Consider the following 18969-nt stretch of genomic DNA (forward strand, 5'->3'; position numbering starts at 1 on the left):
AGCCTGGCATATCTCAGTTTCATCCATCTGTGCCTTACAGTTTTCACTATAGGGGTGAAATAAAGATTTTAGTCAGGGTGGGTTTTTTTTTACTGTGAGTGGCATCAACCACAAAATACTAACTGTGGATGGAAAGAAGTTGATTTCCTTTGAGGTGAGACTCCAAAACCAGTAGGTGAAGACAAACAGGACATTCAACAGGTGGAGAGCAGATGCAGACAAATAGAAAAGTCCAACACACTATCCATAAGTCTGTTATAGTATTTCTCCACTTGTGCATTGTTTTATTTCTTTCTCTTCTTTTAGCCGCACTCCATCAGCTGTTAATGGCTGGTTTAAATGTGCCATAAGTTAATGCGTACCCCATGGAGAATTGTTGCAGAGTAAAAGTATACTGATTATTGTACTGGTGTGGAACAAAAGAGCCATGAGTCCAACACTTCGTCTCCAGTGGAGAAGAATGGGAATTATTGCAAAGGTAAAAACTCTCTGTGTATGATATTCAGGCAAGTGCAAAACATTATTGCTGAAGTCAACTGAGTATCAGCTTATTAGCTTGAGTGTGAGGAGCAGGGGCACAGTTTTGCTTGTTTGATCTCACACTTGCATAATCATAAGTGCTATGTCTAAGTGATATGGATGGCTGATCTTAAAACTTGTTCTTCTTTCAGGGATTCAGCAACAACCATGAGATTAGAGAGGGGTTTCTACCCAGATATCTTTTCAATTATTAAAAATGCTTTGTCTGTGTTATTAATTACTCTCCTAACATAGGCAGGGAGAGACCTGTCATTTTAGTCAGTTCCCAATTTGTCACCATGTCATGTTGCTCTTGACAAATCATAGAATCATAGAATGGGTTGGAAGGGACCATAAAGATCACCCAGATCCAACTTCCCTGCCATGGGCAGGGACACCTCCCACTGGGTCAGGATGCTCAAAGCCCCATCCAGCCTGGCCTTGAACACCTCCAGGGACGAGGCAGCCACAACTTCCCTGAGCAACCTGTGCCAGTGCGTCACCACCCTCATCAGGAAGAAATTCTTCCTAATGTCTAAAAATGTTACTGTTGAAAGCCTTCTTTTCCTTGCTTTTATTTAAAGAAGTAACAAGTTTCTTCTGCTTGGGAAATACCCAGACATGTACTTACCTGTAGGTGTGTTTGGGAAATACAAAATAATATTTGATGCAGAATGCTTCCTCAAGTTTGGGGTTTGCTTCTTTCTTTCTTTTACTTATACTTTTGAAATAAACCCAGTGTCTGCCTCACAGAGTGGCACCCATTTCACTAACATCGACAAGTGGAGAAGTCAATGTTGGATAAACCAGCGTATTTGTAATGCCACAAAAATTAATGCAAACAAAAATATCCTCCTAGGAAATATTTTCTTTGAAAAACTGCCAAGATTTATGGAATACATCTATCTTGACAAAGCGAGATCAAATAAACCCCTACCTTGCAGTGAAGAGCTGCAGCTATTTTAAACCGAAGTTAAACAAGCATGAAAAAAAAAACCAAACCAAACAAAAAAGGGATGAAAAATAACTCCATGCAAAAAAAGTAATTAGGATTATAGAATAGTTTGGGTTGGAAGGGACCATAAAGATCACCTAGTCCCAACCAATTAGCCTGATACTGCACAGCCCGCAGGGACAGGGGCAGATCCCCGCGGTGACTCACTGATGACTTGAATAACTGGCCAGGCCACACCTTCGTTGCGCTGCATCCATGTGCAGGGATGCAATTCCTGCCCGTTTGCATCCACCGGCCTCTTTTCTTCTCCCTCGCACCCGCAGCATCGCGCAGTCGCGCAGCACATGTTCCCTCCCCGGCGTGTGACAGCAGCAGGGACACAAGTAAGGGCTCGGAGGGGGGGTGGTCACAGCCCCTTTGGGGCCACGGCATCGAGCATACCCCCCCCCCCCATCCCCGCGCCAGCCCCGCCTCTGGCCCCGCCTCTCCTCGCCCATTGGGCGGCGGCGCCCGGGCAGGTGCCGGTGCGCGGTGGGGGCTGCAGCCGCAGCAGCGCCCGGGCGGGAGGCAGCAGCAACAGCATTAGCGGTATTATCATCACCATCCTCAGCAGCATCGTTTGCAGGAGCAGCAGCTGCAGCCTCGAGCTCTCGTCGTGCGCTGGCCGGTGCGGAGCGGCTCGCCTGTGCCAGGTGGCTGCTCCTCGCAGGTGTCCGCTCGCTCCTCCTTTGCGTGAGCGACGCAGCCGCTCTCCGGTGGCTCTGCCCGAACCCCCGGCTTTGCGGAAAGTTGCTGCCCCACAGCTCTTTCGGTGCAGCCTTCGCCCCAGGGTGAGCACGGGGAGGAGGAGGGTCCTGCGGCAGCGGCTTCGTCTGCCGGAGTGGGGGATGAGCTGCGGGGGGACGATATTTGGCTGCTTTTAATCACCGACCAGGTGTCTGAGTGGCTTTGTAGCGTTCCGCTTACGGCGTGGTTACTTGAGCACCGTCACTGCAGTGCATCATCATCATTCCTGTTATTATTATTATCGTCATCGTAATCATCATCATTATTATAGTGTTTTACTCTTGGTCAACTTCCACGCAAGGGTTTGGTCGTGGTGCTGCCTCTGCCCCCTTTTCCGAGGGAGCATCCCGCCACGCCGCCGCACTTGTAAATTTATGCCTCAGACAAGAAGCAGCGTGCGTTTGCCTAGTATCAAGGTCAGTTTATCGTAACTGCTGTGGAACGTACCATATGGCTCGGGCTGACTTTTCTTAGGGAATCTAATTAAGTAGGAGCGTGTGTTGTGCCGGGGTTTGGGGTTTTAGGCGAGTGTAACCAAATTAGATGATAAAATGCCTTAGAGTGCACGAATGTGTTTGCAGCTATGTTAACGGTATCTAGCAAGCTAGGTGGGTTTTTGCTGTATATCTACCATTTTACTGTTTCCTGCTTTTCTGAATACGTGGGTAGCTGTCTTGCTATGAAGCCTAGAGTTTCTTAGAACAGGCACAGCAAGGATTTCAGCAATAAAGGCTTTTACTCCTTCCTCTGATAGCCCTTTTGTGGAAGGCTAGAGAGGTAAAAGAAGGAAAGATAGTTTAGTTCTCATATTAACAGACATTTTTCTGACTTTGAGGGAACTGGCATCAAGCTAGACAGGTTTTTATAGTTGCTTTTTAGTGGTCATAGTGGTTCCCCATGAGCTGCATTGTGGACCACTGACTTTGTCCCTGCAGTTAAGTGTCAGGCAGTAATGCTTGCTGCTTACTTCCAGCTTTAGAAAGTGAACAGAGCGGTGTGAAAAGCAGGAGGTGCTGTATCTTGTGTGTAATCCCTCAGGTTACTGCCTTAACCATTGTTACGCAGGTACTGGATTGTATTATGTCTAAGCATCCAAAACTGTGTTGGGCAATTCTGTAGCCTTTCTATGGAATTTGTCAGATAACTTAGTAAAATGCATAAAAATGCATATAGCAATTGCAAGCAAGAGAGAATGATTTTCAGCATCTGTGATACGTTAATTATCAGTGAGAACTCCCAGATGTGAATTCCACCCCAGTAGCCCACACTAAGATGAGAGGTACTTAAAGAAGAGCACTGCCCTGCGTAACAGGCCTTGCATCTTGAACCTGCTGCTGCTGGAAGGAACACAGTATTGTCCTTTCAGACAGCCTCATGCTTTTAACAAACTGCCCTCATCTGAACCAGTACCATCTAGATCAGGAAAGCTAAGCTAAAACTTTAATTTGTTTTCCTGAGTTTGTTTCCTGCTTCTACCCTAACCTGATGAATGCAGCAGCTGAGTGTGCTAGAACTGATTGCTAAACCGGGCTTTTGGATTATATAGGGTGTACCTGAGTGTATGAACACAGGAGGAACTCAACTTTCTCACTTAACAGTTGTAGTAAACAGAACACTTGAAGAACTTGTACTTAAACAAAGAAAAAACAATCCCTAAACTATGCATGGGTGATGCTGAAGAAAAGCTGTGTATACTTAATGCACTGTTGTGCATAAACAGTGCATCTGTATGAAAATGCAACTCCTTTGTGTTGCTGCCGACATTAATATGCTCTATTGTTATCAGACTGGAAACTGCTGTTTGGCAGCATAAACCACCTTAACTTGCCCTTGGGAAGCTGGACAAGCTGAAAGAAAATAGTTGAATGTAGTTCCATGGAAACCATAGGGACAACTTATTCCCTTTGAGAAAAGTCCTTCCATAGTCTGAGTGGGTTAATCCAGCCTTACTGTGGAGTGCTTTATTCACTTGCCTTTTGGATCCACGTAGGTTATTTAGTAGATAATTTTTTAGAGATAATAAAGGCTTCTGGATCACATGTGAACCACTGACAGAGGGAAAGTAAACCAGCCTCAGGTTTCTTGTGCTTGGAGGTTTATGGCAGTTTACTTTCCAAAGGAGCTTATTGGACTTAAGGGGAAGATACCTGTTATGTTACAATATGGAGTGAAGCACTCCATACCATTGCTCAAATTACTGAAGAAACCTGAACTTTTCTACGTGGCATAAACAGGGTGTTTGGTAGAAGGGCTAAATACAGTGTAATTTGGCAAGATTTCAAGCCGAGTTTTATTTTTATGTATCTCTCTGAGACTGGGTAAAGATGCCCGTCTCCAAACTTCATGTGAATTTACACAGACCCAAGAGGAAGAGCCCTTGTATGTCAGATATTCTAAGTCTTGGAAATGAAAATATCTGGCATACTGTGGTGGAAAGCAGTTCAATGAATCACTTGGCAGCTTTAGCCTAGATGAACAGAGTATAAGAACTGCAGTGGCTTGACTGGTCAAAAGCTAATATCAACATTATTGCAATAATGAAAAATTTTTAGATCTTAGTATACTCTTCTGGGAATAGGAACACATTAAATTTCCAGGCTAATGTGTATTAGATTTCAACGGCAGAGCAATTTTCTTGTCTTTTTTTTTTTTTTTAAAGGATGTTATATTAACAAAAACCTGTATCTTGCAGATGTTTACTGGCTCATTAGTTTATGAGGTGGGTAAAGGAAATGATCTCTTGTTACTTCCTATTATCTATAGGCTTTATTTACCTATTGACCAATTAATGATCATAAAAGAAAAACTAGTGTTGGTGATTGATATTCAGATTATTGCAGTTATTGCTATTTACAGGTTGTTTTAGCGTATAAAGCATTATCGTAGGAAATTAATTCCACATTCTTCAAGGCAAAGTACATCTCCAAATAAAATACCGGCTATTGAAGTGGAGGACCTAACCACTGCAGAGATTAATCTTGAAGATGAGACACTTAAAATGGCATTGTCTCAAGTTGACTCATGGTAATCAATTAAGTAGTCTTCCTGAGTTTTGCTGGTGCCGGCTGGCAGGTGGTAAGGGAAACTCTAGCCTGTCCTACTGCTGAAGACCTAAGCTCAAGTTCTGCTGCACAGCAGTTAAAAAAATCTTCTCCTTTTGGACTCGGAAACATACGTAGCTTATTGGTAGAGAAAAATAAACAGATAAGTGACTTTATGCAGCCATAGTTTCTGTATCAAGTCTGTTTAAAAGGTGCTGAGGTAATTTACTGTAGAAATTGAGATGTAGTCTCTTATGATAGCAGTCTGAAGTGCAGAGCCTTGTTCAAAGGCTGTTGAAGTCCATGGCATTCTCACTGTCTGTAATGAATCTTGAAGTTGGGCAACAGACTGAAATCTTTGAGGCTTTTCGATAACTAAACAGTCTCCTCCTCAACACCATCCACCCTTCTCCATGCAGAATAATATGGGTCTCTGCTGTTGTCTGTTTTTGGAGGAAGACAGTGCATAATCAGTTGTTTTCCTTCTGGAAAAGAAAGCAAGCAAAACATGTTTACAACTCGAGGAGTAAATTTTCTGTTCTGTTCTTCTTATGAGGAGTTTTATCTCTTCTGTAACTAATATTAGAAGAGCTTCTTTGCTTATTGGGCATTACTTATGATACAGAAGGTCATTTTGGTGTGGTTTTCTTCTGTCCCTTTTGCACTCTGTGAACAGGGTGTTGTGTCACAGGACAATCCAAACAGAAAAGTGCTGGTATGTGCCGTTATCACTAATTGCTGCAATATGGATGTTCGGCATATCATTAAGCGCTGTTGACGGAGATGTAGCTAACACTGTCCTGAGATGCTTCAAGTTGCAGAGTGAATCTATTTTCCTAACCATTCTTAATCTTGCAAGAGGTTGATTCTTTTTTGTTCTCCCCTTAAGAGAACTGATCCGTCTGCCTCTCAGTGGTCATCCCGAGGAGTGCTTGGTGTACCTTTCTGAAAGTTATCTCAATGCTTGCATCTAGCTGTCATATGTGCTTTGACATTTGTTTGACAGACTATGAGTTGGATTTAAGTTAAAGCGTAGTGTGTAAATTAGAGGGACACCAGGTCTTAAAATAATTGAAAGATATTCGGGAGGATTCTAAGAGGTGTAATTTGGTGATCTTGGTTTTTATAGTCTCAGCTGGGCTTGATCTAAAAGGCAGTGCCACAAGTTGTCCCTAAGTTAATCACTGCAAGCACAAAAGTCATGAGTTGAGTCCCAAATGAGAAGAAAACGGTTCACCTTGAGGAGAAGATCAGCGTGATTATTCCACCCCCGACTTCTCTTTTGATATTTAATGATGAGGCTTCAGATTCCTGTTCCAAGATAGTTTCACAAATTAAGAAAAGGGGAATCAATGCATGACATGCCATGAACTCTGGTTCCACATGTGATTAAGTGAATTGCATCTCCTCTGTGAAAATATCACCTATGTAGTCATGGTAGGTGAAGAATACCTAAGATTGTACTTTCATTTGCAGGGGTTATGTTGGTGTCAGTGCTGTACCAAGGTCCAGAAGACCTCTTATAATTGATAATAAAAATCTAAAAATTGGGATAAGCTGATGTGTAAAGGACTAGAAACAGGAATTTTCTTGGTATAGCTGATACTCTTCATGTAGGCTCATCAAAGGAGTGTTCTATTTCAGTGGACTGGTAATACTACTTTGATCTTCAAGAGTGGGCCCTAGTACAGTGAAGTTCATTAAAAAAAAAAAAAGTTAATAAGGTACAATGGAGTCCTAGCTGGTTCTTGAAGATGGTGGCTTAACTTGATTAAGTTGATGAATAATAGTTTCTATGGAACTCAAAAAGGAGTCTGTGCTGGCTGGATGATTCTCTAAACCTGTAAGAGGATGAATTGCTTTGGTTCCTTAGTTTAAACTAAAGGAGCTGTGAGAATATTCCAGTTTGGATCCAAATATGAGTGAGCCAGCAGTCAAAACCCAACAGTAAAATTGACCTTTGAACTTCAGAAAGTGCCCGTGTCTTGTGCTTGAATGTAAATGTTCCTTGTTTGTATAAACTTGGATCCAGAACTTCAGGTTTTGGTTTGTTGGCAGGAGCTTAGATTATCCCCATGGTGTGCGGTGTCAGTATAAAAAAAATAACGTAGCCAAGCTCAGGTCCAAAGCAGAGCCTCTTCTAAACACAGTCTAGAGTAGGTCCTGATGTCCACAAACTAATACATGAACTACCCCACTTGACAGATTAACCCAGCTCCTAATTTCATTTTCAGAAGCTTTCTACAGCTCTGACTCTGTTTTAGGCTTGCTTTATGTCACTTGAATTGTTTAGATAAATACTTGTTAAAGACAAACTACTTCTGAAACTCTTGTTTCCATGCATGGGGCAAAAGTTGTGTGTCAACCAACTACAGTTCATCACTAAGTCTCAGTGAAATGATATGTGTTAACGGATGTGTCTCCTTACTACTCTATCTCTTAGGATTCTTACTTGTTCTGGCATAAATAAGGCTTGGAAGCACTCTGCAGGTGTCAGTGAATGCAGAAGGCAGTCTTCTGACATTATTTTTGGTTTTTTATTGTGTTCATTTACTTGCTAATCTATGAAATTTAGTAACTTGCAGTGGGGTTTTCCGTCAGGGGGTTGAGTTAGCAATGATTTGCTGTATTAAATTTGTTTCACATCTAGCAGCACTAGAGAATATTACTTCATTGCGGCGACTGCTGTTGGAAGCATTTTCTTACCTCTAGAAGTAGAGTTTCTGTCTCTGTCCTAGTCCTGCAGAAATATTCTCTCAGTCAAAGGCTAGTTGTTGGATCAGATGTAAGGATATGCTGATGGGTTATATTTAGTAAGAGAGGTGCAGGATGTCAATAAGTGCAACATATGTTGTGGGGGAAAAATCCATTTCATTCTGTAGGAAATTTAAAATATGCCTGTGATGTGTTTGCATATTGGTTGGATTTATATTGTGGATGTTTTGGTGGCAGTCAAGCAATTAACTTAACTGTTTACTTTTGTAGTTTGCATGGGTTGTTTGCAATATGGCTTTAAAGTTGTGATGAGATTCTTAATTTATCATAACCCTTTTTGCCTGTATTATTCAAATGCAAAATTAAATTTATATGCAGGTGTAAAATGTTTTGGGCTTCCAGGGCTATTTGAGATTTTTACAAAAGCTTCACTTTTCCTCTCAATGTCTTCCTCCCCAGATTTAAAGTTATGAATAGCTTGGATGAGAAGCCTTGGCACTGCTTTATGCAGTAGTAATGCTTTGGCATCCTGAACTTGCAAATATACTTGGATGTATGTTTTCTTGGTTTTGTTGAATGCTATCTCTAGGATGCTTCTCTTTAGGTGTTCTTAAAAACAGTGACTGCTGTGGTACTGGGTAAGACATTTAACTTCTAAAAGTTGTCACATGCTGCTTCACAGCTCATATAGCAGTAGACCACCTGTATTATTCAGTTTCTTCAGGCCATGTAGGAAGTGGGATGTTGGCATCTGAAATTAGGCATCTGCACAGGAATATCCTGAGTTGTGTGCTCTTATATGCTCTTCCACAAGGAGGGAGATAAATATTTGAGCTTTTCCAGGCTTAAAGTGGTGTTGAACCTGATGCTTACACAGAAAGTGTGCACATATTAGGCTGCTTCATAGATGAAGTGAATGTTCCTTTCTCTCTCTGCATCTTAAAATGAAACAGAAACTGCCATCGAGTCTTTGAAGGGACAGAGAAAGGTTTGCCTTTTCCTTCATCTCTCTTCACTCTGAGTAGTTCATTTGAGGGCCATAGATTGTGAAATGCTGAGACTGACAAAGGTCTCAGGAGAAGGATGTGGTATGTGTAGTGCAACACAGGTGGGTGAATGTATATTTGCAGTATTGTATTGTGTTTTAGAACGTATTTTTCACTCTTGAGCTAACACTGAGGAGAGAGGTAGGAATGCAAGCGAGTTTTTTGTTTAGTATTTTCTTCATGCTGGCTCAAGCTTAGAAAGTACAGTGTGAAGAGTGATTTACCGGGTGTGTTCTGGTTTTGGTTTTGATGGGAAGGTGGAGGAGGGGACATGACTGTTCAGTGGCTGCTGCTCTCTTTGTGCAGGGAGCCTCAGTACACAGCAGGAAGCTCTGAGCCCCACTGCAAGCTGAGCATGCAAAGTGAAGCCTTTGCAGCCTTAAGGTCACAGGCATACAAATCTCTGACTATGTTGGGCTATTTGGGATCAGTTGCATGCCCTAAGTGTATTTGCTGGCTTTCTTCCTGACCTGTGATGGTTCATCTTGGGGCTGTTGACAGCCTGTTGCAGTAATAAGCTGCATTTCATGCTTTAGATTGAAGGCACGTGGAAGAGACACCAGTCATCCAAAGTAAAGTGGTGTGTCAGCGCAATACTGCTCCGGTTTTGTCTTTCTCTCCAAGCTGTCTTCCTCATTTTGGGAACAGTAACAGTCAGTCTCACACAGTAGGAATACTGTCAGATGCATCACTCGACTACGCATTCTTCCGTAAGACAGTTGCTACTAAACAGAGAAAATAGAGCTAAACATGACTTGCCTAAATTCAACACAAACAATGGAAGATGAGACTGAAGTAAAATGAGAGGATAGAGTAGCTAGGAAGCCAATGCTAGTGAAATGCGTGCTAACGGTATATGCCAGCTGACTTACGGTATTTAGGAGCTGTAAGGCCATATTCTAGTTAAGCCTTTTCTCTAGGAGTTCACTGTTACCAGTGGGAAGATTATTCTGGTCAATGAATTTGGCTTTTGTGTTACATTTTGAATTCCCACTGGGATTTATGCTTGTGTATCAGCTGTAGGCCAGATGCATAGGTACAAAATGATATGATTTATTATTAAGATTTTCTTTACTATGACATTTTTTTCTAATCCGTCAAAGGTAGATAACAGAAATTAAGTCCTCCAGTGTAATCTTTATTTTTTTATAAAAATAAAATTTTTTTGCTATGTAAATACAATTGATTCTATTTTTTAGAAGCAGTTTAATATGCTGTGTTCTGCCTCTGGAAAAGTGCCATCATTAAGTGAGAAATCCCATTCTTTTTTAAATAAAACGTGAGTTTAATGGAGCTTTTCTGTTTCTGCTGTTTCATATTCATTACTTAAAATAATGTAAAATATAGAAGCAGGAAGACTGTGAAACTCCTGTTTATTTCCTAAATTGATTAAAATTTAAAACCATGCGTTGATAACCTTTGTCCTTTTAAGATTTACAGTTTTCCCCATTATAGTATAGAATCATAGAATGGTTTGGGTTGGAAGGGACCTTAAAGATCACCCAGTTTTAAACCCCTTGCCATGAGCAGGGACAACTTCCACCAGACCAGGCTGCTCAAAGCCCCATCCAACCTGGCCCTGTACTCCTCCACAGATGGGGAATCCACGACTTTTCTGGGCAAACTGTTCCAGTGCCTCACCACTCTCACAGGAAAAAAAATTCTTCCTAATAGCTAATGTAAATCTCCCCTCTTTCAGCTTAAAACTGCTACCCCTTATCCTGTTATTGCACTTCATGATAAAGAGTGACAACTCATGTTTGATATAAGCTCCCTTTAAGTACTGGAAGGTCGCTATAAGGTCTCCACAGAGCCTTCTCTTCTCTAGGCTGAACAAGCCCAGCTCTCTCAGCTTGTCGTTGTATGGGAGGTGCTCCAGCCCTCTGATGGTCTTCATGGCTTCCTCTGAACTTACTCTAAGATCCATGTCCTTCCCGTGCTTGAGGACTCCAGAAATGAACGCAGTGTTCTAGGTGAGGTTGCACAAGAGCAGAGGGACAGAATCTCTTACTTCAACCTGCTGGCCACGTTTCTTTTGATGTAGTATGTCCCAGAGCTCTTCTAGACAAGAAGTACACATCGTTATTGTAGGAACTTGCCTTAACAAGGAACATTTCTTCCAGAAGAAACTAAATTAATTTCATGATTCTTTTATAAAACCTGCTGCTTCACAAGCCACACTCGCTAGTGAAACATACCTAACTTTGCTCAGGAACTTGCAAGCTGTTTGATTTGCTAAATAAATCTCACCTAAAATTAATACAACGCTGAAAGGAAGATAATTTTCTGTTTTGGTTGCAGACGGGAAATATGTGCAGTTAAATCTCAGTTAAAATCACTGTGGGTACAATGAATAACATTCTGTCTGAGATTTTGTCTTGCATCTCATTTAAAATACGGCATGCTAGTTACAAGTTCTCATGCTGAAGTCAGTTGGGCTGTGTGTGACTTTTCATCCAAAGAGTTGGCTTTGGATCGCCTGTATTTTCCCTCTTGTTATTTTAGAACATTAGTTTATTTCCAGTGGAAAAGAAAGAATATGCACAATGTTGTTTACTAGAGTTTCTAGACTTTCTTGGAGTTTAAAAAAAATCAAGAAACTTGTGTTTGTTTATGCCTTATTTTAGTCTTAATCATGTGCTACTTGTAGTAGGAATGACTTTGGACTTTGACAGTAATGTTCCTTAATTTTTTTTTTTGTCTGAATTCTGTTCCATTCACATTTGAAACACAAGGAATCTCCTTTACAGTTTCAACACTCAGACCTTATTTTTGTCACCAAATAATGTGTGTGACACTATAAAATTTATATTTACATTAAAAAATATAGTTAATGACCTTGTGCTGCCAATGTGATCACTTCTTGTGAACATTCATTAAACAAAACTTTTTTTAAAATATATATGAGGTGTGGTGAAGGAGCTCAGCTGTGGACAAAGCCCTTGTCTTCCTTTTTTTTGGCTTAGGAAGATGACTGTCTTGTTGTATGGTTTAAGAGGGCAAAATGTTCACAAATAAGATTACACAAAGAATTTCTTAAGCTACCAAAAGACTTCAGCAAAAGTTGGTCAAATGCCAAACTATAATGACAAGACAGATCGAACAGGATTATTTAGGTCTTCACAGTCTGCTGAAGTAGGTAAAGATGAGTTGGTTGGCAACAGAATCAAAGATATAATTACTGGAGGATTTTTTTCCTTCTTAGTTTTCTTCCTGGAAAATACTAGAAGTGGTAGAGTAGCAGAACAGAATAGTACAGCTCTGGTGTTTAGTTTCATGGCTGAAGCTGAGACTATGTGAGGGAAGGTTATTCTATATGAAATCCTTCAGTTACAAATAGCTGTGTTGTGGAAACAGATGAAACCTCAAACATTTCCCTAGAAATGGAAAGAATTGTAGTATATTCTTGTTTGCAGTGCCAAGGTACTGGAGAGATCTCTTCCAGATTGAGACCTATTCCACACTGAATAGCTTTCCCCCCACATCCCTGGCAGTGCTCTCAATATCTCCCCTTTGAAAGATGCTCCAGTCCCTTAATCATCTTTGTGGCCTTGATGCAGCACTCCACACACAGCCTTGCCAGCGCGGATTTCTTTGCTACAGGATAAAACTAAGATGTCTGTTTTGTACAACACTCAGTGTGACCACTTGCATAATTAAATTTATAATGCGGCTCTTTGTCAGGCAGAGAATCTGTTTTAAATGTTAGTTGGTACTAGTTGGCTTTCTTCCCACCCTCCTTTAATGCTAATCTTCTGCTGAGAATGCAAGTCCAAACAGCTTAGCTGTCATATGAGTGACCAGGAAATATGCTTCTTGCCCTCATTTTTTGTGTTGATGCTCTTGTCCGTTTTAAAATTCAGAAGATTTGCTTGCAGTTCTTGAAAAGCCTTTCGTTTTAATGTTGTTCTGTAGGGGTTTTATGTTTGCTTTGGTGGGTTTTTTGTTTGTTTTCTTAAAGGCTATATTCAAGAAATGTTTGTTATGTGGAAGTTTTAATTAGATTTTAACAGACTGTAGTAAGTATAGTGATTAGAGTATTACTCAAACAATATCTAGTCATGTATTGTAAGCCTAGGCTTTCCTCTTAGAATGTGTTAATTTGTTGAGCAAAAGTTTTCTAGGGAATGATATTATTCCTTATAATGTCTCTGAAAGCTTAAATTTTGCATTCGGTTTGAGACTTAGTGAAGAAGTATTACTTATGAAGGTAAACATCTGAACAGCCTCATGTAAGTTATTTCAGTTGAGGCCAGGAGTTATTTTAGGCTGAGAAACTGCTCTGATGTTATTTTTTTTTAAACGTAGCTTGTTGCACCTCCTCTAGAGGATTTGCCTTTCTATATTTCCAAAACACATGATCTGGACCTCCTGGAAAAGAAGACATTTGAGCATTGTTTATAAATATTTATAAACTGCCGTGGTACTCCCAGATCAGAGGTGATTTAGCAAAATGATGAAAAATTACTTCCTGGGAAAAAACACATGCATTCCCTAAAGGTTAATGGAATATTGGAATGCAGACTGAGTCTTACAGGTAAATAAACCACATGAGAATCAAGCATTAAAGGCGCTGGTGATTCTAAGGCTTGAAATTAAGCTTTTGCTGACCTAAAAAATAAATTGGCGGTAGCAGGGTTACCTGCTTACCTCCGGATTTTAGGAATAAATTCCCTTCTTCTAATATATGCCTACAGTCAGCAGTAGTGACTGAATCAAAGGGATAATTTTCTTTGTACGATAGACCACGGGTTATATATGTGAAAAAACAGAATCACAGAAATATCTAGGTTGGAAAAGACTTTAAGATCATAGAGTGCAACTGGAATCCTAACACTGCTATTTCATAGAATTAAGATTGGAAAAGAGCTCCAAGATTGAGTCCAACCGTCAACCCAACACCACTATGCCTACTAAAACATGTCCTGAAGTGCCACGTCTGCACGTTTTTTTGCACACCTCCAGGGAAGGAGACTCCACCTCTTCCCTGGACAGTCTGTTCCAATGCTTCACCACTCATTCAGTAAAGAATTTTTTCCTAATATCCAATATAAACCTCCCATGGTGCAACTCTGTGCCATTTCCTCTCATCCTCTTGTTACTTGGGAGAAGAGAGCAACACCAACCTCACTGCAACCTCCTTTCAGATAGTTGTAGAGAGCGATAAGGCCTCCCCTCAGCTTCGTTTTCTCCAGGCTAAGCAACCCCAGTTCCCTCAGCTGTTCCTCATAGACTTGTGCTCCAGACCCTTTACCAGCTTTGTTGCCCTTCTCTCGACATGCTCCGTCACTTCAGCATCCTTGCAGTGAGAGGCCCAAAACTGAACACAGTACTTGCTGTGCAGCCTCATTAGGGCTGAATATATTGACATGGTCGCTTCCTTGCTCCTGCTAGCCACACCATTTTTGGTACAAGCCAGGATGCTCTTGGCCTTCTTGGCCACTTATGCACATTGCTGCCTTGTGTTCAGCCAGCTGAACAGGTCCTTTTCCACCAGGCAGCTCTCCTGCCACTCTTCCCTAAGCCTGTGATGTTGCATAGGGTTGTCATGACTGGACCTGGCACTTGGCCTTGTTAAACCTCATGCAATTTACCTGGGCCCATTGATCCAGCCTGTCCAGATTCCTCTGCAGAGCCTACCCTCGAGCAGATCAATACTCCTGACCAATTTGGTGTTGTCTGCAAACTTCCTGAGGGTGCACTCAATCCCGTTATCCAGGTTATTGATAAACAAGACTGGCCCCAATACTGATCCCCAGGGAACACCCCTTGTGACCGACTGCCAGCTGGGTTTAACTCTTTTAACAATTCTCTGGGCTTGACCATCCAGCCATTTTTTTTTACCTAGCAAGGAGTACACCTGTCTAAGCCACAAGCAGCCAGTTTCTCCAGGATAATACTGTGGGAAACTGTATCAAAGGCTTTGCTGAAGTCAAGGTAAGTAACTTCCACAGCCTTTCCCTCATCAGGCAGGCAGGTCATCTGGTCATGGAAGGAGATCAGGTTGGTCAACAGCATTAATTTTGACAAAGTTTCCAAAAATGTTTTGATGAAGATCTGAAGGGAGAACTTATTATGATGATGTTAATTACAGTTGTCAACTTGATGCTCAAGAAAAACTGGAACGGTGTCTTTATTCTCCTAGTATCTTCATCATCTTGTGTCTCGGAGACAAGTGTAGCCCTACCATGGAGGTAGTTGCTTAAAATAGTTTTAAGCAATAGTTCAAGCAATTGCTTAAAATTAATTGCTTAAAATAGTTTTACTTCCTTTTATTTTTTAACCTGTATTTAATCCATAAAGTGTATAAGCATGAGAAAAGTTACTTGGAAAAGTCATGCTTACTTCCCTGCAGATGTGGCTGTTCTGTAGTAAAGCCCGTCCATGCTTTTAGAAAGTCAGAAAGGCCTGTGTACTGAAGTGCTTTGCGTGGGAAGAGCCAAACAAGTATTCCAAAGTCGGAAGGGAAGAACTTTTCCCAGGGCTCTCCTTGTTCTGCCTTTGACCTGCGATATTTATGCAGGGGAGTGGGGGAGCAGAGAATGGAAGAAAATCTTGCCAGTTGTTCCTCGCTATATTTTAGCCAGTCGTGAATTTTGACATATATTTTTGGCCTTGCAAGAGGGATTAGTGAAGACTACGTACAGTTCTTTGTTTCTGTGGCACTGTTTTTATGCAAGAATCACAGTATTTTTAATTAGAAGTACATTTTTATAACCTTTAACTCGTTGTTGGTGTTCCTATTCAACTTCCTTAGTAATCCAAAGCGCCAAGCCAAAACATGCTCTTCCACTGCAACCTTTGTTAGCAGTATGGTGAGCACGTTTCTCACTGGAGGGATCTTGTCATCTTGATTTCACTTAAGTTTCTCTCTCATCTGCTTGTTTTTAAGTGTTACTTCCCTGAATGAAGAGTCTATTCTAAACTTTGCTGATAGCCCAACCAAAATAGAATAAATAAGTAGTATTCTGTTTCCATGTGTTGTTTTTTCCTGTTTGAAGAACTGTAACCATATGATTAGAGGAAGAAAATGTTGTATTAAAAAACCCCAGAACTCAAACAAAAACCGGTCAACCACATCATCTGTCATCCTCTAAGTAATGAATGAATTGTTATGTTTAGAAAATAAAGCTGATTCCCTGACGCCACCCCCCTCATACTCCCCCACTGCTTCTTGCTATACTATTTGGAGCACTTCATTGTATGCCATAGCAGTGTTAGGCATAGACAGTAATAGTTGCCTTTTTCATATAATGTAAGAAGTTTCATGTCTTTAATTAAAGACATGAGTTGCTGGGAGCTTATAACGGAGCTGCAAAGACTGTGTGTGATGTTTCTGGAACCATAACTTAATTTGGAGATGGACACATTTATGATTGCCCAAATAATTACATAAATCAAATTACAGAAATTAATACTGATAGCTGAATTTACTGGAATTCAACTAAATCAGTAGAAGTAGTAAGAACAAATTGATGAAAATTCATTAATTAAATAAATGGAGCAAACTCTACTTTAAACTTTATAGTACCTTCAATTCGCATATTACATTGACTACTACTATATCTCTTCCATTGTCATTCACAGAAAGGGAAAATGATGTCGTGTGACATTTAAATCTATCCAATCACTCTGGGAAATGTATTTGAATTGTATATGCTTACTTTTTATGGTGTTTTAAAGTAATTCCTGTTTTCTTAGTTGGTATTACAAAATATTTTTGAGTGTTAGAGGAGAGTATGCTCTTGGTTTGTACGTGGTCTCAGGGATTGTTTTGCAAACTCATGGCAGAAGATCTTTAGAAATATCTAGAACTGATTTGACTTTTGTTCAATGCGTTTCTTGTTGATGGTAACACTGAGGTCTCCACTCAATATTTTTTAATATCTCAAATAACCTATCTATTGCATTTCTTTTTTTTTAAGTTTGGGACGATTGTTTTCAGTGAATGGAACTTGAAAACTAATTCTGAAATGGGTATTTTTCTTCTCTGATGTTTATGGCAGCAGCTGTTTTTGTTGGGCACATGTGCCTGTGATTTCAACGCACTTGGGAAATATATCAGTGCTTTCAATTTATTTTGAATGTTTTTCTGTTTCTGATTTCAGATACTCCTAATAGTTATTCATATCCAAGACAGAGTATATAATGGGGAGAAAACTGGATCTTTCTGGCTTGACTGATGAAGAAGCAGAGCATGTGCTTCAGGTGGTTCAGCGAGATTTCAGCCTTCGCAAGAAAGAAGAAGAAAGGCTGAGGTACGAAGAAAAAACATGATTAAAAATATTGGTCTCTTTAGATTATTGCAAACTGATTTGGGGGAAAACCAGTGAACACAGCTCTTCTGGGGTGTTCTATGCATTAATAATCATTCCTGTCACAAATGCAATAGATATCTAAACTCTTCCATGGGAATTCAGTTATTGAGTGATAATTCATTTTTGTGTTTAGTCTGTCCTGGCCTAAACCACAACAGTGGTCTTTAAATCATTGCTCTATGTCACCAGGGTAGAGGCTTAAGCAGTGGCTGACTTCAACAGAAACAGAAGTTTATTTTAAGACAAGTTTTTGCTGTTTGTAGTCATTTCCTTCTCTTTATTCAGAAACTTGTCTGTGTGCAGACATGTGAAGGTGAAGAAGTTCAAACGATTTCTTTCTCCCAAAATAATTAGTGGAACTTTTTATCCCTTGTATTGAGAAGCTAACTTTGTTTTCAGTGATCTGTGTACAAAGTGATTGCAAGCAGAAACAACCCAGAAGAAAACAAATGCAACTTGTTGGAAGATAATTTCTTAGCCCAGGAACTTTAGTGTATGACAAGAAGGGCTACTGACAGAGATCTCAATTGGTAGATGCATTGTTTTTCTAGTAGTTTTGACAGTATTTCCGTGGATTGTTATGTCTGTGTTTGTTATTAACTTCTTTGAACACATCATTATTTATTCTTTAGAATAGTCTAATATTTATATCTATAGTTGGCAAATGCATGCTCTCTTACCATACTGCTAGTATCACAGATATGATCTGTTTCTTTATCTCTTCAGCATCAAGCTGAGTTAGCAGAGCAGGAAGATGACTGAAATAAAAGGAAAACCAGGTGTATATATTGCGTGCAGTTGGAACCGAGAGGAATCCTGTCTCTGTCAGTTTTCTGTTACTATTTCCTGAAATTACTTGGAACACTAGGAACAAGAAAGAAGGCTTGTAAGACAGGACTAATTCAGTTTTGTCATGCTGTGCAAGTTCTTGCTTGGATTGGTACCACAAGCTTGCCGCAGGGAGGAAAGGCTGGATTGTACTGATTATTTTTCATAGTCTTTCACAACAAAGCCAAGAGGTTCTAGAAACAGTTTGAGGATGAGCATAGGGGCTTTCTCTAGCTTTTTTTTAATGTGATTGCATACATACCACATGCAAGCATACCACAGTTTAGAAATGCTGGGGCGTCTTCCCTATTCTGTACAATTAGATCCTATAGCGAGAGGAGGAGGCGGGGAGAATGCAAGGCATGCCCACAGAAAATTGGTTAGAAAGCCTGGATAAACTACTTCTGCTGTTTTCTGTGTTTTACCATTTTGCTGCTGAAGTTTTACCTGAGACTTGATAATTGAGTGACCATAAGTAGAAAACTGGTGTAAGAAGGGAGGTAAGATACTGGAAGGTGAGAGAAACATAGTCTCAACTCAGCTTATGTATGAGTATGTGATTTTTTTTTTTCTCTTGAGTGTAGTTCATGCCTTTTGCTAGTATTAAAGTATGTTAAAGTGATGCAAATAATGAGTTGTGCTGATAAAGTCAAAGTTCTGAAATATAGGCTGATATTTAGGATCCAAATTTAAGGATTTTTAATGACACTAAAGACTGCCAATGAAGTTTAATGCTTACTTCTGACTTAAAAGCTGACCTT

At 40.3% G+C, this 18969-nt stretch overlaps 1 protein-coding gene across 4 annotated transcripts in view; it reads left to right on the plus strand.

The window, feature by feature from the left end:
• The first annotated feature begins 368 nt into the window (after positions 1-368).
• MYRIP (myosin VIIA and Rab interacting protein) overlaps positions 369-18969 on the plus strand; it is a 221138-nt gene continuing 202537 nt past the window's right edge. For 3 of the 4 annotated variants that reach the window (XM_054059792.1, XM_054059796.1, XM_054059795.1), the window contains exons 1-2: positions 2031-2304; positions 17171-17320. In XM_054059792.1, coding sequence (XP_053915767.1) covers positions 17211-17320 — 110 coding nt within the window. In that variant the 5' untranslated portion in view covers positions 2031-2304; positions 17171-17210. Of the gene's footprint in view, positions 479-2030; positions 2305-17170; positions 17321-18969 lie in introns of those variants that run through there. The other variant, XM_054059793.1, reaches the window with a different exon arrangement.

The sequence above is a fragment of the Cuculus canorus genome, chromosome 2 (assembly GCF_017976375.1).
Source record: "Cuculus canorus isolate bCucCan1 chromosome 2, bCucCan1.pri, whole genome shotgun sequence".
In the NCBI taxonomy this organism is placed as follows: Eukaryota; Metazoa; Chordata; class Aves; order Cuculiformes; family Cuculidae; genus Cuculus; species Cuculus canorus.